Source organism: Giraffa tippelskirchi, chromosome 1 (genome assembly GCF_054371585.1).
Source record: "Giraffa tippelskirchi isolate mGirTip1 chromosome 1, T2T-mGirTip1v1.2.pri, whole genome shotgun sequence".
Taxonomy (NCBI): domain Eukaryota; kingdom Metazoa; phylum Chordata; class Mammalia; order Artiodactyla; family Giraffidae; genus Giraffa; species Giraffa tippelskirchi.
Genome location: NC_137275.1, coordinates 120,808,895 through 120,832,436, shown reverse-complemented (window position 1 = coordinate 120,832,436; position 23,542 = coordinate 120,808,895). Strand labels below are relative to the sequence as shown.

Here is a 23,542-nt window from a genome sequence, read left to right as displayed (position 1 = left end):
CGTCGCGCCCCAGCCCCTCCGCGCCCGCCCCGCCCTCTCGCCGCGCTCCCCCGCCTCCGCACGGCCCACCTCGTTCTTTCCTGGGAGGAGCGCGCTGATGTCTGTGGCCTCGGCAGCTCCAGGAGGCGAGACGGCGGACGCGTAGAGCCGGGCGGGCGCCGCGTCTGGCCTTTTGCGGAGGCCGCCTCCTCTGGCTGTCAATCCCGCCGGCCTGGCCCCGCCCCGCCCAACGGCGGAGCGTCGCGGGGCGTATGGCCGAGGGGGCTGCCGGGACGGACCCAAGATGGCCGGGCGCCTGTGTTCCGTTCCTGTCCTCGGCCCGAACCTCATTCATTGCCGTGCTGCTGAGCGGAGCCGCGAGCCATCCCGAGGGCTCCGGGCGTTGTTCCCGCGGGGCCGCAGGCCGCCATGGCGACCCTGGAAAAGCTGATGAAGGCCTTCGCGTCCCTTAAGTCCTTCCAGCAGCAGCAGCCGCCGCCGCCGCTATGCCCGGCCGTGGCCGAGGAGCCGCTGCACCGACCGTGAGTACTGACCCGCCGCAGCTCGGCCCCAGCCCTCCCCGGCCTTCGCCAGCCTCCCGCGGAGGCACGGAGGCGGCCCCGGCCCTCTGCCCTCCCGGCTGCCCAGTTTGGGGAGGAACCGGGGTTGCGTTGTGAGCAGGACTCGGCCGAGCCGAGGCCGCGTCCAGCCCCCACTCTTCTGCTGTGAGGGGAGCAGGGCCGCGCGGGCGCTGGACGCTCCCCGAGGAGGCGGGAATTGGGAGCCCGAGTGATGCGGGGACAGTGGTGACCTCATGCCCGGGGACGTCGGGCTGGAGGGCGGGGGAGCGCGCGCGTTCCAATGGGGAGCCTCTGGCGGGGCCCCCTTTAAACAGGCTGGGAGTCAGTCGGGCCTGTCTTCCCGTAGCCTCAGGGCTTTTCGTTTAGTTCGGGGGTCGCGGCAGAAGACTGAAGTGTTGGAAAGAGACCGGCTTGTCTCAGTTCAAGGCGGTCTGCAGGCCCCTTAAATGCGCAGTGGTCGCCCCGTAGTGTGAACTTAGCCCAGATGGTTGTTACTAACACGCAAGAAACAATAAAACGGCCTTCAATAGTGGGAAGAGTGGGCTGAAGTTTATTACTTGTCTGCAGTTGGAAATAAATCACATCTTGCTGAGGGAGAGGTTAATCGTCGGGGCGAGTGATGTCCATTTCACGGGCATCGCAGTCACGCTGGCCAGAACCTGGATGGGTGTCTGCGGACAGTCTCCTGTGGCAGACATCCTGGTACTGTTCGGAAGTAGGGGGTCTCGGTTGCTTGTGCTAGGGAACTTTTCGAAACAGAAGAAGAGAGACCATTTGATGTCACCTTCTTACAGAGCCCAAGTACTTTTCCTTGAAGTCTTGGGTGTTCCGCAGAAGTCAGGGCGTGCTCTGCTACAGTTCAGGCCTTTCTTTCATGTGCGGGCGTTTTCTTTCTCATCTGGATTTGTACAAGACGGCATTTAATGAGGACAGTTTTTGGGAAGCCGCCCCTTTAAGAAGTTCACCTTAATGTTAAGATGGATTCATTTTCAGGAATGTTTTCATCTTTGTTTCTGATATGATTCCTTGCTGTGTCCTGAGGTTTAATCAGGAAATGAGTCTTTGGGGAGTCATTTTGGCTTATCTGTGAAAATGTAGCAGTAAAGCGCTTTTTCTGCTAAAAGGTGAAAAACTTGTTTGGATACTTTGAGAAAAAAGAATCTTTTTTTAAACAATTTGACGTTTCTCCGCAGCAAATAACTTGTAACCATGACCCATTCCAGACTTAGCATAGTGCTTCTCCGTGGAGGTAGAAGTCAGAGAAGTTCACGCATCTCAGCGTCTCTTGGATCTTGTGTACAAACAGGAAGCACCAGGCAGGCTCTGGGTGGGAAGGAACGTCTTAACTGCCGTCCCTGTCTGTTGTCCAGCACTTGGTCTGTCATCTTTGCATAAACAATACATTGCTGCTGCTACTGCTAAGTCGCTTCAGTCGTGTCCGACTCTGTGCGACCCCAGAGACGGCCGCCCACCAGGCTCCCCCGTCCCTGGGATTCTCCAGGCAAGAGTACTGGAGTGGGTTGCCATTTCCTTCTCCAGGGGATCTTCTTTCCCCAGAGATGAAACCACAGCTGTTGCTTCTCCTGAGGTAACAGGCGGATTCTTTACCACTAGCGCCACCTAGTCATTATTGTTTGAATTTTAATATAAGATCAGTCACCACTGAAGACCGTCCATCTACCTGAAGAATTTTATGATTTTAGAGCTACCTATTGAGTGCAGAAAAGACTAAAATTTAATCAGGGCAGATGTTTTCCCCCTCAAATCGGTGTGGATTGCTGGGAAGTGACTTTGGATGAGTTAGAAGAGAGATCTGAACCATGCGCTTTCTTCGTAGCTGACCGTGATGGGACGTGTACTCACTCTTTCTGGCAGTAAAGCTGTGACAGTCAGGGTCACAGAAGGGCCGTCACTGACGTCTTGGTCACACCTGAGGGCTGCAGCTCGGACTCCACAAGCTGCTTGAGCTCAGTCGTGTGGGACTGCTCTTCAGGGTCTCTCTTTTTTTTAAGCTTTGCTGTTTCTACTTCTCTTTCCATCTCTTGGTTTTAGAAACTCAAGGTTAACATAATTATCATTTATCTTTCGAAACCTGTTGGAAAGATTGACTGAAGACTTTTGAGTCAGTTTTACTGTGTATTGAACCTACTCCTTTGGTCTTCCCTTGTGGCTCAGCCAGTAGACTCTGCCTGCAGTGCGGGAGACCTGGGTTTGATCCCTGGGTTGGGCAGATCCCCTGGAGAAGGGAAAGGCTACCCACTCCAGTATTCTGGCCTGGAGAATTCCATGGACTAAGTCCACGGGGTTGCAAAGAGTCAGACACGACTGAGCGACTTTCATTTTCTTTCACTTTCAACCTACTCTTGTACGGCAAGCACTTGCCCACTCCTTTGTTGTCTGGGAAACACCTGTCCAGTGTAGGTGCTGGGCTGAGTGCCCGTGAGAGGCACGCGCTTGTTCTCAGTGAGTCTGTCATCCCTGGAGAGTAACCGTGGGAACCGTTCCTTCCAGAGTGTGGTGCTGGCTCATGGCAGGGCCTGGGGCAGGAGCCCTGAGGGAATAGGGCAGGCTTCCCCAATGGCTCAGCAGTAAAGAATCTGCCTGCAATGCAAGAGAGGGAGATGCAGGTTTGATCCCTGGGTCAGGAAGTTCCCCTGGAGACAGGGGATGGCTGTCCGCTCCAGTATTCTTGTCTGGAAAACCCCGTGGGCAAAGGAACCTGGTGAGCTACAGTCCATGGGGTTGCAAAGAGTCGGACACCACACACACACACACACACACACAGACACGTATCTTTCACTCTATCCCCACAGGGAGCTCAGAGGAGGAGCTAGACCCAAGCAGACAACACAGGAGTGTGCTTTTATTTTGATGGGTGAAATTGGTATTCGGTCTTTGATTTTTTGCTTGTTTCATAAATTTTGCTCAAATTCTAGCATGGGGCCTCGGGTGCAGCACATGTGAGTCTTAAGGAAATCAGGCAGCAGGTTCAGAAAGTGGTATCATTTTTTGTTACCTGTATTCTTGTGGCCTAGTCCACATACGAGGAGAGAGACACAGTTCTTTTTAAAGCTTATATTTGTATTGATCAGTTTTCTGTTGTGACCATCTTAGGTAGTGAGGTGCACTCAATTTAGTGTTTGTCAGCTTTTTCTGATGGCCATCCCCCCAGGAGTTGTTTTAGACCCTAGGGTAAGAGGCTGCCCACAGAGGGGTCACTGCCTGTAGAGCTGGGAGACCGGGTGTGTGAATGCAGCTCATTTAAGGCCTTTGTGGGTTTTCACTTTGGAAGGGAACCATACAGAAGAGAGTTCGTTTGCCTCCTAACTTGTTGGGAGAGGTCAGTGTTCTTTAATTTTCTTGAAGACTTAAGGTCTTCAACTAGGTGAGCTGCTGTAATCGAGACTTGAATGTGGTGGCTCAAAGAAGAGAGCATTTAAACTCTCATAGTACTTTCTGTTCATGATCTGAGCCACAGTCTGCTCCTGGTCTTGTTTTTGCTGACTGTATAGAGCTTCTCCATCTTTGGCTGCAAAGAATATAATCAATCTGATTTCGGTGTTGACCATCTGGTGATGTCCACGTGTAGAGTCTTCTCTTGTGTTGTTGGAATAGGGTGTTTGCTATTACCAGTGTGTTCTCGTGGCAAAACTCGATTAGCCTTTGCCCTGCTTCATTCTGTACTCCAAGGCCAAACTTGCCTGTTATGCCAGGTGTTTCTTGACTTCCTACTTTTGCATTCCAGTCCCCTATAATGAAAAGGACATCTTTTTTGGGTGTTAGTTCTAGAAGGTCTTGTAGGTCTTCATAGAACCGTTCAACTTCAGCTTCTTCGGCGTTACTGGTCGGGGCATAGACTTGGATTACCGTGATATTGAATGGTTTGCCTTGGAAACGAACAGAGATCATTCTGTCTTTTTTGAGATTGCATGCAAGTACTGCATTTCGGACTCTTTTGTTGACCATGATGGCTACTCCATTTCTTCTAAGGGATTCTTGCCCACAGTAGTAGATATAATGGTCATCTGAGTTAAATTCACCCATTCCAGTCCATCTTAGTTCGCTGATTCCTAGAATGTCAACGTTCACTCTTACCATCTCCTGTTTGACCACTTCCAGTTTGCCTTGATTCACAGACCTAACATTCCAGGTTCCTATGCAATATTGCTCTTTACAGCATCGGACTTTGCGTCTATCACCACTCACATCCACAGTTGGGTATCGTTTTTGCTTTGGCTCCATCCCATCATTCTTTCTGGAGTTATTTCTCCACTGATCTCCATTAGCATATTGGGCACCTACTGACCTGGGGAGTTCATCTTTCAGGGTCCTATCCTTTTGTCTTTTCATACTGTTCATGGGGTTCTCAAGGCAAGAATACTGAAGTGGTTTGCCATGCCCTTCTCCAGTGGACCACAATCTGTCAGACCTCTCCACCATGACCCATCCGTCTTGGGTGGCCCCACACGGCATGGCTTAGTTTCATTGAGATAGACAAGGCTGTGGTCCGTGTGATCAGATTAGCTAGTTTTCTGTAGTTTTAGTTTTAGTGTGTCTGCCCTCTGATGCCCTCTCGCAACACTTACCGTCTTACTTGGGTTTCTCTTACCTTGGGCCTTGGGTAATTCCTCTTGCCGCCGCCGGCCCCAGCCCCCAGCCTGGCCTAGCCCCTCTCGCCTGCCGCCCCCGGACCCCCGCCCCCGGCCTAGGCCCTGTCAGCCGCTGCCCCCGGCCCCCGGCCCGGCCTACCCCTGTCGGCCGCCGCCCCCGGCCCCCCGGCCCCCGGCCCGGCCTAGCCCTGTCGGCCGCCGCCCCCGGCCCCCCGGCCCGGCCTAGACCCTGTCGGCCCCCGGCCCGGCCTAGGCCCTGTCAGCCGCCGCCCCTGGCCCCCGGCCCGGCCTAGCCCCTCTCGGCCGCCGCCCCCGGCCCCCGACCCGGCCTAGCCCCTCTCGGCCGCCGCCGCCGGCCCCCAGGCCCCGGCCCGGCCTAGCCCCTCTCGGCCGCCGCCCCCGGCCCGGCCTGGCCTATCCCCTCTCGGCCGCCGCGCCCGGCCCCCGGCCCCCGGCCCCGGGCCCGGCCTAGCCCCTCTCGGCCGCCGCCCCGTGCCCCGGCCCGGCCTAGCCCCTCTTGGCCGCCGCCTCCGGCCCCCGGCCCCCGGCCCGGCCTAGCCCCTGTCGGCCGCCGCCCCCAGCTCCCGGTCCCCGGCCCGGCCTAGCACCTCTCGGCCGCCGCCCCGTGCCCCGGCCCGGCCTAGACCCTCTCGGCCGCCGCCCCCGGCCCCCGGCCCCCGGCCCGGCCTAGCCCCTCTTGGCCGCCGCCTCCGGCCCCCGGCCCCCGGCCCGGCCTAGCCCCTTTCGGCCGCCGCCCCCGGGCCCCCGGCCCCCGGCCCCCGGCCCGGCCTAGCCCTGTCGGCCGCCGCCCCCGGCCCCCCGGCCCGGCCTAGACCCTGTCGGCCCCCGGCCCGGCCTAGGCCCTGTCAGCCGCCGCCCCTGGCCCCCGGCCCGGCCTAGCTCCTCTCGGCCGCCGCCCCCGGCCCCCGGCCCGGCCTAGCCCCTCTCAGCCGCCGCCCCCGGCCCCCAGGCCCCGGCCCGGCCTAGCCCCTCTCGGCCGCCGCCCCCGGCCCGTCCTGGCCTATCCCCCTCGGCCGCTGCCCCCGGCCCCCGGCCCGGCCTAGCCCCTCTCAGCCGCCGCCGCCCCGGGCCCCGGCCCGGCCTAGCCCCTCTCGGCCGCCGCCCCGTGCCCCGGCCCGGCCTAGACCCTCTCGGCCGCCCCCGGCCCCCGGCCCGGCCTAGCCCCTCTTGGCCGCCGCCCCCGGCCCCCGGCCCGGCCTAGCACCTCTCGGCCGCCGCCCCGTGCCCCGGCCCGGCCTAGCCCCTGTCGGCCGCCGCCCCCGGCCCCCGGCCCCCGGCCCGGCCTAGGCCCTCTCGGCCGCCGCCCCCGGACCCGGGCCCCGGCCCCCGGCCCGGCCTAGCCCCTCTCGGTTGCCGCCCCCGGCTCCCGGCCCGGCCTAGCTCCTCTCGGCCACGCTTCTGCGCCGAGCCGTCGCAGCCGTCGCAGCCGTCTTATGGCAGAAAGTGAAGAACTAAAGAGCCTCTTGATGAAGGTGAAGGAGGAGAGTGAAAAAGTTGGCTTAAAGCTCAACGTTCAGAAAACTAAGATCATGGCATCTGGTCCCATCACTCCATGGGAAATAGATGGGGAAACAGTGTCAGACTTTACTTTTTTGGGCTCCAGAATCACTGCTGATGGTGACTGCAGCCATGAAATTAAAAGACGCTTACTCCTTGGAAGGAAGGTTATGGCCGACCTAGATAGCCTGTTTAAAAGCAGAGACATTACTTTGCCAACAAAAGTCCGTCTAGTCAAGGCTATGGTTTTTCCAGTGGTCATGTATGGATGTGAGAGTTGGACGGTGAAGAAAGCTGAGCGCCGCAGAATTGATGCTTTTGAACTGTGGTGTTGGAGAAGACCCTTGAGAGTCCCTTGGACTGCAAGGAGATCCAATCAATCCATCCTAAAAGAGATCAATCCTGGGTGTTCATTGGAAGGTTTGATGTTGAAGCTGAAACTCCAATACTTTGGCCACCTCATGCCAAGGGTTGACTCATTGGAAAAGACCCTAATGCTGGGAAGGATTGGGGGCGGGAGGAGAAGGGGACGACAGAGGATGAGATGGTTGGATAGCATCACCGACTCGATGAACATGGGTTTGGGTAGACTCCGGGAGTTGGTGATGGACAGAGAGGCCTGGCGTGCTGCAATTCATGGGGTCGCAGAGAGTCGGACACGACTGAGCGACTGAACTGAACTGAGTACTTTCTGTTTCAAACTGAGGTCTAATATACACATACATACACACACACACACACACATATATCTATATAGTTGCTGTTGTTCACTCCTTCAGTCATGTCTGACTCATTGCAACCCCATGGACTGCAGCACCCCGGGCTTCCCTGTCCTTCACAATCTGCCAGAGTTCGTTTGCTCAAACTCATGTCCATTGAGTCAGTGGTGCAATCCAACCATCTCATCCTCTGTCACCCCCTTCTCCACCTGCCTTCAATCTTTCTCAGCATCAGGGTCTTTTCTTAAGAGTCAGCTCTTCACATCATGTGGCCAAAGTATTGGAGCTTCAGCATCAGTTCAGTTCAGTTGCTCAGTTGTATCCCACTCTTTGCAACCCCATGGACTGCAGCATGCCAGGCCTCCCTGTCCATCACCAACTCGCAATTTACTCAGACTCATGTCCATTGAGTCGGTGATGCCATCCAAACATCTCAGCCTCTGTTGTCCCCTTCTCCTCCTGCCGTCAGTCTTCCCCAGTCTTTCCTGAGTCTCTCCCATCAGGAAGCTTCCATAAGCCTCTTATCCTTCTCCATCAGAGGGCAGACAGAATGAAAACCACAGTCGCAGAAAACTAACCAGTCTGATCCCATGGACCAGAGCCGTGTCTAACTCAGTGAGCTATGCGTCATGCTGTGTAGGGCCACCCAGGACAGACGGGTCATGGTGGAGAGCTCTGACAAAACGTGGTCCTCTGGAGAAGGGAAGGGCAAACCACTTCAGTGTTCTTGCCTTGAGAACCCATGAACAGTATGAAAAGGCAGCTTTAGCGTCGGTCCTTCTTCCAGTGAATCTTCAGAGTTGATTTCCTTTAGGATTGACTGGTTGGATCTCCTTGCGGTCCAAGGGACTCTCAAGAGTCTTTTCCAGCACCACAGTTGAGAAGCATCAGTTCTTTGGCGCTCATCCTTCTTCACAGTCCAACTCTCACATCCATACCTGCCTACTGGAAAAACCATAGCCTTGACTAGATAGACCTTTGTCAGGAAAGTAATGTCTCTGCTTTTTAATACGCTGTCTAGGTTTTTCATAGCTTTTCTTCCAAGGAGCAAGCGTCTTTTAATTTTATGGCTGCAGTCACCATCTGCAGTGATTTTGGAGCCCAAGAAAATAAAGTCTGTCACTGTTTCCACTGTTTCCCCATCTATTTGCCATGAAGTGATGGGAGCGGATGCCGTGATCTTAGTTTTTTGAATGTTGAGTTTTAAGCCAGCTTTTCACTCTCCTCTTTAACCTTCATCACGGGGCTCTTGAGTTCCTCTTCACTTTCTGCCATTAGGTTGGTGTCACCTGCATATCCGAGGTTATTTATATTTTTCCTGGCCATCTTGATTCCAGTTTGTGCTTCATCCAGCTTGGCATTTCGGATGATGTACTCTGCATAGATGTGAAATAACCAGGGTGACAATATATAGTCTTGACGTACTCCTTTCCCAGTTTTGAATCCAGTTCACTCATCGGTACCTCTTTTAGTGTACTCCTCCCCTGCCAGGCCCCTGTAAATTTCAGACCACTTTACATTCCCTTAAAGGTAAAGACTGTGGCATAAATGGAATCATCCCTGTGTACCTTGAAGCGGATGCATTGAAATTCATCCTTGTGTGTGTCAGTCGTTTGCTTCTTTCACTGCCAAGCAGTATTCCGTTACTCCATGGCAGCTGTTTATCCATCCACTGAGACATTTGGGTTGTTTCCATCCCAGCACTTTTGAAGTGAGTGACTCAGGTGGGCGGGAGGTGAAAGGCCTCTGCCTCCTCCTGCCACTCAGGACCCAGGCTCCTTCCATCCTGTCACCCTGCAGCCTTTTTGTTGTCTTTGTCTGTATGTTCAGAAACTGGGTGTTAGAAGCATCTGTTCCAGTTGGGGGAAGCTAAAAGGAGGGGGTGGTGCCCTGGGCAAGCCACAGGCAGAAGCTCCGCTCGCTGCTGTGTTCCTGTTTCATCTGTGTGAATAGTCACTTGTGTGTGCCTGGCTGCAGGGAAGCCGGGCTGTGGGACTTGTCAGCAGGAAGCTCGTGTCTGAGAAGGGAAGCACGGTGTTTTGGTGGGTGCCTAGCAGCCCACAGCACAGCTCATCAGCGAGTCTCTTTTAGGAAGGAGACCAGTGGGAGACATGGTCACCTGTCCATGTGGTGAGAGACTTACTGGCTGCTGACTGGGAGCCCCTCTCTGCACACCATGGACTTGGCCTCTCATCCAGGCCTGTCTTTCCTTCTCCCGGGCCCTGACTTTCCGCTCGGGAGACTCTTCCTTGTCCATGTTCTTCCCTGGCCACGTCTGAACTGCCTTTTGAGGGTGTGTCTTTCTTGGTTTGCACAATTGCAAGAGTCTGTTCCTTCACATGTAGTTTTTTGGAGCCTGCAGTTGCTGCTGCTGCTACTGCTGCTGAGTCGCTTCAGTCGTGTCCTACTCTGTGCGACCCCATAGACGGCAGCCCACCAGGCTCCGCCGTCCCTGGGATTCTCCAGGCAAGAATACTGGAGTGGGTTGCCATTTCCTTCTCTAGTGCGTAAAAGTGAAGTCGCTCAGTCGTGTCCGACTCTTAGCGACCCCATGGACTGGAGCCTACCAGGCTCCTCCGTCCATGGGATTTTCCAAGCAAGAGTACTGGAGTGGGGTGCCGTTGCCTTCTCCGGCCTGCAGTTGCATTAGGGATTAAACGGAGGTGTTGGTCAGTTAGTATTTTAATCTCTTTGGTACTCTTTATAGAATTCCCTCAAAAACGTAGTAGTCTTCTGGTCTCACTGTTTCTAGTTAGTACCGTGTCCTGGTAGCTGTCAGACACTCGGATCCTTTTTTGGATGTAATCATCAAGCCTGATTTCTTTTTCGCTTCCTCTTTGGATCATCCCTGTTTTCTGTATTTCTCCGGTGCCTACTTCAGAGACCTCTGAAGTCATAGGTTTGGGTGAGAAGCAGGCACCTTTTATCTCATCTTCTTGACCAGTCTGTCTCCTTTTTACAATTTTGACTGAAAAGTCTCACTAGGAGGCTTTTGAGAAAGGCTCTGGGCAGGGTACTTGTTTGTAGCCATTCAGAGATATAGGAGCAATTAACCATTGTGTTAATACATTCTCTCATACTCCATCGTGTGAGGCCTGTGTGGGGCTGACTCGTCAGTCCGTGTGGTTTTGCGAGGGGGCGCTGTGGAGAGTAGGTGTTATACTATTGCGTTGAATTGAAGCTCCCTCTGTCCACGCGATCCTGGGCCAGCCCTGTTGGCGCTGCAGTTTCTTCTCTCTGCAGCAGAGAAGGCAGGCGTGTTAGTGACGCCCCCTGAGTTTTCTGTGGAGCCCAGTCCTGGAGGGGACCCGGGGTTCGGCCCACCCCACCTCTCTGACCTCAGAGCACCCTGCCCCGGCACGGTTTTACTCCTTGGAGTCAAAGAAGCTGTGTTGAATGAATGAATGAATGAATGCCACGTAGAAATAGATGGAGTGGACAACACTAACTTCCTTTACTCTTTTTTTCCCCCTTTTAGAAAGAAAGAACTCTCAGCCACCAAGAAAGACCGTGTGAATCATTGTCTGACAATACGTGAAAACATAGTGGCACAGTCTCTCAGGTAACTGCACTTTGAACTTTCCAGTGAAAATAGAACACTTCTGTGTTTTCATCGTCGCCCTAGTTGTTTTGAAACCTTGACGGGACCCCTCCCCCTTCTGGCGGTGGATATGGAGGATTTCCAGACACCGTAATGAGTAATGCTTCCTTCTTGTAATCTTACACCGTGTCGTTGTAACCATTTGGATAACTGAACAGCATGTTTGTATTTTCCTTATTGCGGTGTGGGAACAAGAGCCTGCCCAATTACTGGGATCTCGTGGTTGCTTTTCTTCTGCGCTCTGCCCTGTCCGCCCTGTGGGGGTGCTCCCTGCTCATCACAGCTTTGGGATGGTGGGCTCATGGGCGTTAACCGGAGGCCCACCTCCCTGGCTCAGGCTTTCCTGTGGGGTGAGCAGGCAGCACCTTCGTGTATCGCTTTTTTGCTGATTGTCCTCATTCTCCTTGCTTTTTACTGTCTGTCTCTCTTTCGGAGTACTGTTCCTTGTATCTGTGGGTGGTAGTTATTTTAAGCCTGTCTCTAAATGAGTGAGTAGGAAACAGATGTGCTTATGGTTTCTGAACTCCGTTCCTCGGATGGGACGTGTGAAATACTTCTCTTGGAGTAAGTACTTTCTCTTGGAGTAAATCGTTCATGTTCTTCTCCTGTTGGGAAGGGCTCTTTGTAATCTATTAGAAAAACCTCTAAGAATAATCACCTTGGTTTTCGTACTGACAGAAATTTGGTGATTCATTTATTTTTCGTGGCACATTGCCACTTGTATTTTATACTTGCCGCTTGTATTTTATGCTTTCAAAGTGATTTCATGTAGACTATTTCATTTTAGTTGAACTCAATGCCATTTTGAAAGACAGTGTATGACTACTGTTTTTATCTAATTTGTAGAAATATCGTGGGAAGAAATGAAGTGACAAGTGAGAATATGTGCTGAAACTAAGAATACAAAAATTCTAAGTTAGCATGCTCTTGTAGACAACAGTACTAAGTCAAAGTAGGGGAGAAGGTTTGCATTCTGTCTCCGCTCCGAATAAGCCAGGCAGCTTCAGACAAGGCCAACTTGTTGGAGTCCCTGTGGCCTCGTCTTTGATGTGTAAACTCAGTGTACAGAGCTCTTGTGGGAGGAGCGACACCCGTGGGACGCTGTTGAGAGCTGCGTGAAAGTGCTCATGAGCTCCTGAGAGGCAGAAATCCATCCTGTGGTGGCGCACGTTGTCCTGCAAGCCGCCATGACTCTTGTGTGGATGGACGTTAGATGCCTGGCAGAGCCCCGGGGCCTGCTGCTTCCTTAGCACGGCTGTGCTCATCAGACTTCGAGCATCCAGGTCTCAGGAAGGAACACCTCACATCGAAAGCTTATGGACCCAGAAAATAGACCTTTTCCATTCTGAGTGCTTCATGCCTTACGCTTACTTTGTTTCTTGATAATTCCCAGTGGACTTGATGGACTGTTGGCTTAGATTCACACCTGTGTGTGGGGGTGTGTGTGTGTGTGTGAGTGAGTGTGTGTTCAATTGCTCAGTCACGTTTGACTCTTTGCAGCCCCATGGACTGCGGCCCACCAGGCTCCTCTTATCCATGTAATTTTTCAGGCAGGAATACTGGAGTAGATGCCATTTCCCTCCTCCAGTGGATCTTCCCCACCCAGGAATTGAACCTGCATCTCTTGTGTCTTCTGCATTCAGGCAGATTCTTGACCACTAGCGCCACCTGGGAAGTACGTTGAGATATGTTAAGACTGGTTTGTGGTTCACTTTGCCATCGTAAATCATGGTAATCGCTGTTAATAGGTTCTCCATTCCTGTGTCTGTTCGGTTTTTATGGAGTAATGCTAATGGTCTTTGCGGTGCTTGTTCTACGTAGGATCAGATGAATGGGATATGTTTTGGAGCCAGAGAGGTTGTCTTTGGTCGCATCAGATCAAAGAACGTGTTTGTTTTAAGATGTTCTCCATACTTTTCAGAAATGTCGAGTTGTAGAGCTGCAGTGGATCTTTTATACACAGGTAATGATTTAGGAAGTCTTCGTGGCTGGCATTTCCTGTGGTCTCGCCTCTAATGTACCTGATCTCTGGTACGTTCTTCAGCTTCTGTCAGGTACTGATCTTATCTCTCGGGGCTTATTTCAGGCAGCTTCTCGAGTCCTTGAGGTGTGTTGTGACTCAGCCTACTTCAGCTCTCAATTTGGTGGTCTGTCCTGCTGCTTCCTACATACGCATGCACATCAGAATCACCCCGAAAATTTGTTAGAAATACAGGAACGAAGATAACCTCACTGCCCTCTTTCCCCAGCACTCTGATGTTTTCTGTCCAGTGGAGGGTGAGGATTCATTTGTAACTCGTTTCCTTTTGGGAGGACCTCAACACCCTCGTCTAAGCAAGTGGACCTGATAAGGTGATTGGGTAAAAATAAGTGTACAGGAATCTATAGATTTCCCATTCCCATATATTAGCTTAAATCTGTTAGAAAATATAATGCTTCAAGATCCAATTCGTAGTAGCACCAACATATACTATTTCAAGAAATTGACAAGAGATATGCAGAAACTATGGAAGGACTGTATGGACTTCTCTGAAAGGGACAGATGACTACTTCCTGCTTTTTCAACGTGGGAACAGTTCCTTATCATAAAGTTAAACTTTCTCTAAATTAATCCATAAATTTAAAATGAGCTTGATCAGAATTCTAGTAGAGATATTTTTGAACTTGTTCATCTGCAAGAATAAATACATCAGTTTTAACAAACAAAATCTGAAACCAGCAGTAATTGGTGAGACCTGGTGTTCATGACATTAAAATAGCTCTTAGACATTAAAGAAGGTACAGAATAGGAAGTGGGAAAGTGTATGTGTGTATGTGCAGATACGAATTTCCGATAAAGGTAACATCTTGTATTAGTGTGGAAATGATGGATTATTGAACCAGTTGAGTATTTAGGGGAATATTCTTCATATTGCAGGCAAACGTAAATGCCAGATTAATTCCCTAAATGTAAGAGAGTGAAGTCATTACTACAAAAAGAACATTTAATCTTAGTCTGTGGAATGCTTACAATATAAAGGAAGAAAGTGTTTAATCTAGAATATAGTTCAGTATGTCAAAATCTACTTGCAACTGAAACTTAAATGCAACTTGGGGCAAGTATTGATGGTATATGTATCAAAGGTTTACTAGCTTCTTTAGAGAGAAATTGTAAACCATTAAGAAAAAGGCTGTCTTTCTAATAGGAAAACAAGCAAAACTATGAATGGGCAGTTTGGAAAAGAAGAAATGTAACTGAGCCAGTAGATGTAATAGCTAACACTTATTTCATGCTTCCTGTGGAGAAATGTTCAGATTTACTAGTAATCACTGGAATGAGACGAAAACAAAAATGAGAACATTTCTTTTTTACCTGTCAACTTTACAGACATTAAGCAATCCTCAGGATTTTGTCAGAGATGATGCAACTTTTTTAAAAGGCAACTTGGGGAATTTCACGGTCCAGGGGCTAAGACTTTGTGCTGCCGATGCAGGGGGCCCAGGTTCGATTCCTGGTCAGGGAACTAGATCCCGTGTGCAGCAACTAAGACCCGGCGCAGACAAATAAGTAAATATTTAAAAAAATGAAAGGCAGTTTGGCCTGTTTGATTTGGCCATTTCGCTTCAGGAGTTTATCCTTAGGAAAGTGTCTGGTGATACTGGTGCAATGCTAGTCATCCCGTTCAAGAATGAAAAATAATCTTGATGACTTACCTACAGGGGAATTGAACTTGATACATTTATGGAAAGGAATATTAGTTAACTTTATTAAAGATGATTTCTAGATCTGTGACTAGGTGATATAATAATAATATGATAAAGATTAAATTAAAAAATTATGAAGGATTTTTGCTTCTGACTCAGATGGTTAGATAGCATCACCGACTCAACGGACATGAGTTTGAGCAAACTCGGGGAGACAGTGGAGGACAGGGGAGCCTGGCGTGCTGCAGTCCATGGGGTCGCAGAGTCAGACATGACTGAGCGACTGAACAACAAGATAAGTGACAAGGACAGGGTTTGCCTTCCTGCCCAAAGCAGTTGATAATGGATACAATGCATTAAGTGTGGTTTTCAAGGCCTCAGGTATTAGGTATCTCTGGGAAAATGGAAGCTAATGCTATGAGCCTGAGGATTTCCCCAGATGACTGCCTGGAGGGGGTTTCCCAGTGAGGACGGGAGGAGGGAAACCCGGGAGAGCCCATGGTTGCTGGGACAGAGTTGATGGCCTCAGGAGGCAGGGTGGCTGGGACCATGGGGGGAAGATCAGAGAGGGACAAGCTGCACAGAGAGACCTGGAGACCCGCGAGGGCTCTCAGGTCTCAGCTGAGTCTTGCTGCAGACAGTGGCCTGGAGCTGCGGGTAGAGTCACCTGAAGGGGCTGGAGGGAGCAGGTGCTGAAACTCCAAGTGCGGGAAGAGCTCCTCTCACCAGCCAGAGGGGGAACCTCATCCTTCTGGCGCTTTGGGTCAGCTGCTCAGAAGGGTTTGCCTTCACAGCAGGGGTGACTCACTTCAGCCCTAGATGAGATGCTGTTCTGATCCTGCCTGCAGGTGGAGCCCAGGGCGGCCCTAGTCCTTCAGAATAACACAGTTGCATTCCAGGGCAAGCTTCAAGAATGTCGGAATTCAGAAGTGTATAGTGCCCAACAAGATAGAAGGTATAAGGTCTGGCATCTGATCAGAAATGGTCAGGAATGCCAAGAAGCAGGAAAACATGAGCAACGGTGAGAAAAATAACTGAAGCTGACCCAAACAATATTTAACCCAGAAGAAGGCAGGGAAGAGGGCCAATAAAGAGCATATGGACCAAATAGGGAAGTCGCAGTACAGTGGCAGATTCAAACCTAGTTTTAGGGACTTTTCTGGTGGTCTGGTGATTAAGAATCCGCCTTCTAATGCAGGGGACATGGGTTCAATCCTTGGTCGAGAAGCTGGGATCCCACATGTTGCAGGACAGCTGAGCCTGAGTGCCACAGTGAAGAGCCTGGGCGTTGCCGCTGAGACCCGTTGAGGCCAACAAATAAAAAATAAACCTAGTTATATCAATAATGACATGAAATGCAAAAGATTTTTCAGATCAAATGAGAAGCAAGACCCAGTCTCTGCTGCCTACGAGAAATCCATTTTAAATATAAAGATTCATATAGGTTAACAGGAAGACAATGGAAAGAGGTTCACCATGTTGGCCCTGAACAGATGGAAGCTGATATTACCATCAAGTGGAAGTGAAAGTCGCTCAGTTGTGTCTGACTCTTTGTGGCCCCATGGACGATACAGTCCATGGGATTCTCCAGGCCAGAATATTGGAGTGGGTAGCCTTTCCCTTGTCCAGGGGATCTTCCCAACGCAGGGATCAAACCTAGGTCTCCCACATTGCAGGTGGATTCTTTACCAGCTGAGCCACCAGGGGAGCCCTGTTATCATCGAAGTGGGTCTCTAATCCAAGGCCATGACCTGGAATAGGATCATCATTTCATAACAACAGTAAAGGCATCAGTTCATCAAGTGGGCATGACAGCCCTAAATGTGTATGTACTTAAGTCCAGAGCTTCAGAAACACATGAAGCAAAACCTGATGGAATTGCAAGGAGAAATAGACAAACCCACAGTTACAGGCAGATGTCAGTGGCCTCTCAGAAATTCTTAAAATCTGGATCTAGAAAACTGCAAACACTGTCCCACTGTGTGCTGATCGACATTTACAGAAGCTTCATGCAGGAGAGCAGAAGACTCCTTCCTTTTGAGTGCCCACAGGACACGTGCCAAGGAAGACTGACGGGGCCGTAAGCGGGTCTGTGGACGTAAATCACTGAACGTCACACAAAGCGTGCTCTCCGACCTCAGTGTAGGTGTCTGGGACTCTACTGCTGAAAGGCAGTCTTGAAAAGCCCCCACTATGTGGAAATCAAGTAGCACATTTCCACGTGACCCATGGGTCAAAGAGGAAGTCAAAAGGGAAATTTGAAAATATTTTGAACTGAGTGAAAATAAAAAGAAAGGATTAAAAAACTTGTAATATGCTGCTATAGCATTTTAAAGGGGCATTTATAGCATTAAACGTCTATTTTATAAAAGAAGAAAGGTCTGAGACCTTCAGTAACCTCAGTATACCTTAGAAAACTAAAAAGCAAATGAGACCCAAATTGAGCAGAAGGATGGCCATACTAAAAATAACAAAAGTCAGTAAAATTCAAAACAGAAGTGTATAGAAAAGTCAATAAAACGAAAAGTGTGTTCTTTGAGAAGGTCAGTAAGAGGAATAAGACTGATCAGGAAAAAGTGAAGTCACAAGTTTCTGATGTCTGGAAAAGGGAAATGGTGTCAGTGTAGGTTGTACAGATATTAAAAGGATAGCAAGGAAATATGAATTTTATGCCAGTAAATTCAACCACTTAGATGATGGGCACGTTTCTTTTTCGAAAAGCACTGTTTATTCTGTTTGGCGGTGCTGGGTCTTCGTTGCTGCGCACGGGCTTTCTGTAGTTGCAGCCGGCGGGGGCTGCTCTCCGTTGCGATCGGTAGGCCTCTCATTGCAGTGGCTTCTCTTGCTGTGGAGCACAGGCTGTAGGCCCACGGGCTTCAGTGGTTTTGGCTGTCAGGCTCTAGAGCACAGGCTCAAAATCTGTGGGGTACGGGTTTAGTTGCTCCGTGGCATGTGAGGTCTTTGTGGACCAGGGATCAAACCCATGTCCCCTGCACTGGCAGACGGATTCCTGTCGGCTGTAGCATCAGGCAAGTGCGATGGACAAGTTTCTTGAAAGACCAACTTCTAAAGCTCTCTCAAGCAGAAATAGATAGCCTGACTAGCCCCGTGTCTCGTTGTTGTTGTGTTTTTGGGGCGTGCTGTGCAGCTCACAGAATGTGTTCCCCCGCCAGGGGTCGAACCTGGGGCCACAGCAGCAAGAGCTCAAGAGTGCTAACCACTAGGCACCAGGGACTCCCTAAGTCCTCTATCTATTTTATTAAATTAAAATTTAAAAACAGTATTTGATTTCGTTATTGGAGAGCTTCTTAAAAGCATGGTTAGAAGTAGTATGTAAACCTACTTTTTGTCTTTTTAAAAAATTGAGAGAGAATGGGCCCACAACACTGGTGGTTTGCTTCCCTTGTATAATGCACTGCGGCAACCTAGTGTTAGCCAGCACCTCTGTCGTATCATTGTCATTCCTTTTTGTGTGTTGAGAGCACTAAAGAGCTCGTCTCTTAGCAACTTTGAAGTTTAAAATGCAGTATTGCTGACTGCAATCACTAGGCTGTGCTTCCGAGTTCCAGGTTATCTACTAATTACAAGTCAGCCTGCTTTTTCAGCTGTGAATTGTATGGAATCTCTATACACGTATTTCTGTCTCCCCCCCTCTCTCTCTTTTAAAGGTTTATCTAATGACTTCTTTTGGGCTGTGCTGGGTCTTCGCTCCTTCTCGGGCTTCCTCTAGTTGCAGCAGGCGCGGGGTGCTCTGATGGCGGTGTGCGGGCTCAGTATTGTGCCCGGGCTTAGCTGTCCCCACAGCACGTGGGAGCCTGCCAGTCTTCGCAGACCAGGGAGCGAGCCTGTGTCCCACCACTGGACCACCACGGAAGCCCCCAAATAAAATAGTTCTGATGAAAATTTTGTGTCTGAATTCAGATGTGCCGTAAAACAGGTTGTTCCATAGCACAGTAATTTCTTCATGTTGATTACATGTTGAAGTAATATTTTGGATACATTGGGTTAAATGAAATATATTATTGAGATGAATTTTACCTGTAACGTAAATGTAACGTCCTTTTTCTCTTCCAGAATCCCACACAGGATACCAGAAACCTAACTGCGTTTCATCATCGTGTGTTCTCTGGGCTGTGACAGTCTCTCTTCTCTTTTCATTTAGAAATTCTCCAGAATTCCAGAAACTTCTGGGCATCGCTATGGAACTTTTTCTGCTGTGCAGTGATGACGCGGAGTCAGATGTCAGGATGCTGGCTGACGAATGCCTCAACAAAGTCATAAAAGTAAGAACCCTCTGGACGGTGTTCTCTGAGATACGATCACTGGAGCTAAGGGAAGAAGCCGTGACTTGGTGTTCTTTTGTTTTGAGTAGCAAAGTCCTTTAGGTCGTCTGCACTTTTTTAATCGAATAGTGTGTGGTTTGGAGGGACTCTAGTGTCTGCCAGGGTACTGGCTGTACCTGCCCAGTCAGAGGGAACGGGTTTCCCCTCATGCCTGCGCGGGGCGTAGGTCAGGGATGGGCGCTGGCAGTGACCTCTGGGGGCTCTTGGACCGAGTGTCACTCTGTCGAGAAACCAAGACGCCCCGAGAAGGCAAGGGGACGGGCGGTGGAATCCGCCGTTGATGTCTTCGTCTCCCGAGTCCTGGGTCAGGCAGGACTGTTCACAGGTAAGGACGTGCCTTCTCTGGTAGCTTGGCTGGAGTTCTGGCTGGAGTTGGTGTGACGTGACTGGGGAGATAGGAGTTCCCAGAAAAGGTTGGTGAAGCCAGAGCCACCTGGGTGGGAGGTGAGGTGAGGAGCGCGGGGGACACAGGTCCTCTTTGCTCAGGCTTTCCCAGTGCAGAGTTTGTACCCAAGATCAGTGTAGCTTTAATCCACTTTTCCCTTTTCCTGTTTTCTGCTGCCATTGAAGATGAAGTTCTTTCATAATTGTTACTATCTTGGAAAACTGCCTTTGTTTTTCTCATTCTGCCCTTCTCCTTGTTTGTATCCCCAGCCATCCTGGGGTTTCAGCTGACAGTGTGCTCCTGCCTTCGGATGATGTACAGTCTCAGATGGGGAGCATGTTTGTTCAGAAATGCCTGAACGCATGGTGTAAGTTCTGAGTTCTGGGAGATGTTGGCAGCTCATCATTGCAGTCTGGAGGTGGAGGTGATTTCTGTGTGGGGAGGCAGAGCAGGCTCCCCGGAGGTGGTGGCAGTTAGGTGAACCAGAAGATTTAGGACCTTCTCTTTTTTTGGCTCCCTGTGTGGCATGTGGGATCTGGGTTTCCCCCACCAGGGATCGAACCCGGGCCCCAGTGCAGTGGAAGCAAGGAGTGCTCTAGGGACGTCCCTTAGGACCTTCTTAACGCTTGCAGACTCACAGAGGAGGGGGACTCTACCAGAGAACGGGAGATGTTGAGGATCAGTTCAAGGGGTTTGCACTTTATTTGGTAGAGAGTGAAGAAAGGGAAGAGCTCTCGAGGATTTGTAACCTGGTAGTTGAAGTATCCTGGTGGTGCCTTGTATCCTGCCTTGGACAGAAGAGAGACTTTGTGCCCAGAATCCATGAGGGAGGCTAAGTGTCCAGGGAAGAGAGGTGGGGCCCTGAGCCAGGAGGAGGTGCTGGGGTGCCAGTGAGGAGCAGAGGTTGGGCTGTCACGGACTGGACCTGGCGGCTGTGTGTCCACCCCGGTGTGGAGGTGGAGGCAGGAGCGAGCAGGGAGGGCTCAGGTGGCGCATTAGCATCGCCTGTGGCTGTGAGCGCCCATTCAGTGCTATTTCTCGGCTTTGAAGTTTACTTTTCTCCTGTAATAAAATACATTTGACATTAGTTTATAAAACATTTATGAAGTGAAACAAAACTTGGATATGCCTTCTAGTTTTACTGGCCAAGCCGTGTTTTACTATATACTTGTCCGTTTTGATGTGCTTGTTTGAGGGACTGTAGTCCAAACTGAAATAGTAGAATTAGAATTTTAAATATCCTAGGCATGATTCAGAACCTCCCAGAATGTGACCCTGTTTTGATTTTCAAGCTCGCTGAGCCTCTGTGGGTTTGCTAAGACCAGCTTGGTTTCTAGCTGTCACGTGCTTATATCACAGGAAAGGAAGAGGTCTTTTCTGTGGAGGCTTGGTTATATCTTCCCTCTCTTCTTGTGGGCAAGCCATAGGCAGTACCGTTCGGAGGAGAGGGTTCTCATGGCTGAGAGCGGGGCCCAGAGATCTTTCCGTCTTGGGAAGCCATCTCCAGCGTGGACTTTGTGTCCTTGCTGGTGGTTGCCATCAGCCATTATTCCTGGGTTGAAGTTGCCCGTGTGGCCATTTCGGTTTGACTTGTAATCGAGCAAGAGGGTCAGGGCTCTGAGGAGCCTGTGGTTCCAGCAGGTTCGTGTGTCACTGGGGCCCTGAGGTGGGGAGCACGTGTGCCTCACGGGCGGACCAGACCTTTGGGAAGGGTGCGGCTTCTGCGTGGAGCGGCGTGTTCCCACGCCAGAATCAGGGCTCTGCCCTTGGGTGTCCACCTCCTGTCCCACTTGCTCTGCAGACTCCAGGGAATTGCTGATGTTGGATCATCATTAAAAACGATGGTTAAAGAATGTGCTTTAATGACTAAAAATGATTCAAGTATGTACTTGAATTGAATATAAGAGCTTTAGAGTGAATTTGAACTATCTACCATTTAATTTTGATATTATGTAGTGTTTCATTGTAATGAATATTCTTTTCCTTCCTTTTTTAAATATTATGGTGAATGACCTGTATCTAGTTGGTAACTTCCTGCATACATATACTTCTTTCTTAATGAACAGGTTTTCAATTTAGTTGCTATTATATTCTCCTTCGCATCAACATTGAAGTTTTAGTTGCCCTTCAGATTCCTTTAGAACTGCTTCGTGGTTGTTGTTCAGTCGCTCAGTCGTGTCCAACTCTTTGCGGCCCCGTGGACTGCAGCACGCCAGGCTTCCCTGTCCTTCATCACTCTTAGAACTGCTAGTAAGTAGAATGTATCTTCTCTGAACAAATCTCTTGTGTTTTGTTGTAGGCTTTGATGGATTCCAATCTTCCGAGGTTGCAGCTGGAACTCTATAAGGAAATTAAAAAGGTGGGTTTTTATTTTTCCTTATTGAAACAAGTCTATTGATCCACTGTATTGAGTAATGTATGAAATTTTCTTGTATTTGATAAGTAAAAATGTTAGAAGGAAGCAAATGCTGTTGGATAAAGTAGACTCTATTGTTTCACTTCTTCTCAGAATGTTGTTCTTCATTATTTATTGGATGAGATGGGAATTAAAATGGGAGTTTTTAAAAAAATTCTGTATAATTTCGTCCCATTAAACCTTAAAATTTCAAAAGTAGTTGCACGCTTAAATGGCCTTTTCTCTAAAATTAGAAATTAGTGAAAACAGCTCTTTTGTTTATCTGAAGTCCTGTTGATGACCGGTGTCTGTGGCTCCTCCGGGTAACACACCGCTCCTTCACTCCCTCAGAACGGCGCTCCTCGGAGCCTGCGCGCTGCCCTGTGGAGGTTTGCCGAGCTGGCTCACCTGGTTCGGCCTCAGAAATGCAGGTGAAGTGGGTGCTGTGGGTCGTCACTGTTGCTGTTATTTTGGTCGGGAGGCCAGCTCCTGTGGACTCTTTCTGTCTCAGCTCAAAAGTCGTTTGTCTGAAGGTCTCCCCTCCCCCCCATCTGAAGCCAGCCCCCTCCTCCCGTCCCACTGCAGTCCGTGCCGTCCGCTTCCTCTCCCTCACAGCAGCCGTGGCTCAGAAACGCTCTCACACACCTGTTCGCTTTCTGCCCCCCCCCGCCCCCCAAGGCACGTGCGTCCCAGGACAGGGGGCGTCCCTGTCGGCCTGCTGTAGCCCAGCACTGCGGACGGTGTCTGCCCGGGGGCTCGCCAAGGAGATGCTTGTCAGGTGGTCAAAGACTGCGTGCCACCTCACTGTTGCTCACCGTAGGGATTATAGAAAACTCTTGTCTGTCTGTTACATGGGTTAAAAGTAGGAAGTGTGAGGAAAGTTTTGACTGATTGAAACAGTTGTATCTTTTTAATTTCTTTTAATTGGAGGATAATTTCCTTATGGTGTGGTGGTGGTTTTTGCCATGAATCACCCATGGGTGCACATGTGTCCCCCATCCTGAAGCCCCCTCCCGCCTCCCTCCCCACCCCACCCCTTGGGTTGTCCCAGAGCACCGGCTTTGAGTGCCCCGCTTCATGCGTCGAACTTGCACTGGTCATCTCTTTTACATATGATGATATTCATGTTTCCGTGCTGTTCTCTCAAATCATCCTGTCACCAAGATTTTCCAGGCAAGAGTACTGGAGTGGGTTGCCGTTGCCTCCTCCATTTTTTTCCTCAATGAACCATCCTTAATTATTGAATGCAGACCCTTGCGTACAGGAACGTGAAACATGAGTGGATCGGCGACAAGTGGCTGCCCAGTCTGGGCTTCCCGCAGAACCGTAGCTATTTCATGGAGTGCCTTGTGCACGCGCAGATGCTGGACCACTTGACCAAGAAAGCCCTTCGTGGACAACTGAAAATGATTGATAGTTTTCACAGGTCAGTCGGTGCAAGAAGTTCTCACTAGCCTGCTGAGAGATGTTTGCCTGCGGCCAGGTCTAAATTTTTTCTTTTTCTCTTGGAAACAGAAACAGTTTGCAGTGTGGAATTGTGTGCCTGTGAAGGTTGAATTATGACCGAAAAGGACTGGAAAGGAAAAGAGAAGAACGCCAGAATGACCTGAAAGGCTAGTACAGTCCTATTTCTTGCTTCCCAGTGTATAAGCAGCCTCAGTGATTTCCTATTTGAAAGAAAACTTCAGGAAATGCTTTCCTTGGAGAAAACACACCTCGCATCATGA

At 50.3% G+C, this 23,542-nt stretch overlaps 2 protein-coding genes across 3 annotated transcripts in view; one reads left to right on the top strand and one right to left on the bottom strand.

Annotated features, from left to right (window-relative positions):
- LOC145507540 (uncharacterized) overlaps positions 1–808 on the bottom strand; it is a 71,901-nt gene extending 71,093 nt beyond the window's left edge. Inside the window, exon 1 of the mRNA XM_081494205.1 lies at positions 70–808. Within this exon, the coding sequence (XP_081350331.1) occupies positions 70–330 (261 nt within the window). The 5' untranslated portion in view covers positions 331–808. The remainder of the gene's footprint in view (positions 1–69) is intronic.
- LOC145507529 (huntingtin-like) lies at positions 73–23,427 on the top strand. 2 transcript variants are annotated; one of them, XR_014054915.1, is made up of 7 exons: positions 73–521; positions 10,886–10,969; positions 18,855–18,975; positions 21,720–21,779; positions 22,167–22,246; positions 23,066–23,241; positions 23,331–23,427. XR_014054915.1 is itself a non-coding variant. In XM_081494174.1 (7 exons), exons 1-7 carry the CDS (start codon positions 409–411, stop codon positions 23,362–23,364), a joined length of 654 nt encoding a protein of 217 aa, XP_081350300.1. In that variant the 5' UTR covers positions 73–408; the 3' UTR covers positions 23,365–23,427. The 2 variants fall into 2 exon arrangements, 1 of the variants encoding a protein (XP_081350300.1); XM_081494174.1 differs by having other exon boundaries at positions 23,080–23,241.
- Positions 23,428–23,542: the final 115 nt, after the last annotated feature.

What these genes read in the sequence shown, in the direction of transcription:
- LOC145507529 (XM_081494174.1), top strand. Translation starts at nt 409, where the DNA reads ATGGCGACCCTGGAAAAGCTGATGAAGGCCTTCGCGTCCCTTAAGTCC. An exon ending in ATAGTGGCACAGTCTCTCAG is followed by an intron (nt 10,970 to 18,854) that starts GTAACTGCACTT and finishes CTTTTCATTTAG; the next exon opens with AAATTCTCCAGAATTCCAGA. An exon ending in TCTATAAGGAAATTAAAAAG is followed by an intron (nt 21,780 to 22,166) that starts GTGGGTTTTTAT and finishes TCACTCCCTCAG; the next exon opens with AACGGCGCTCCTCGGAGCCT.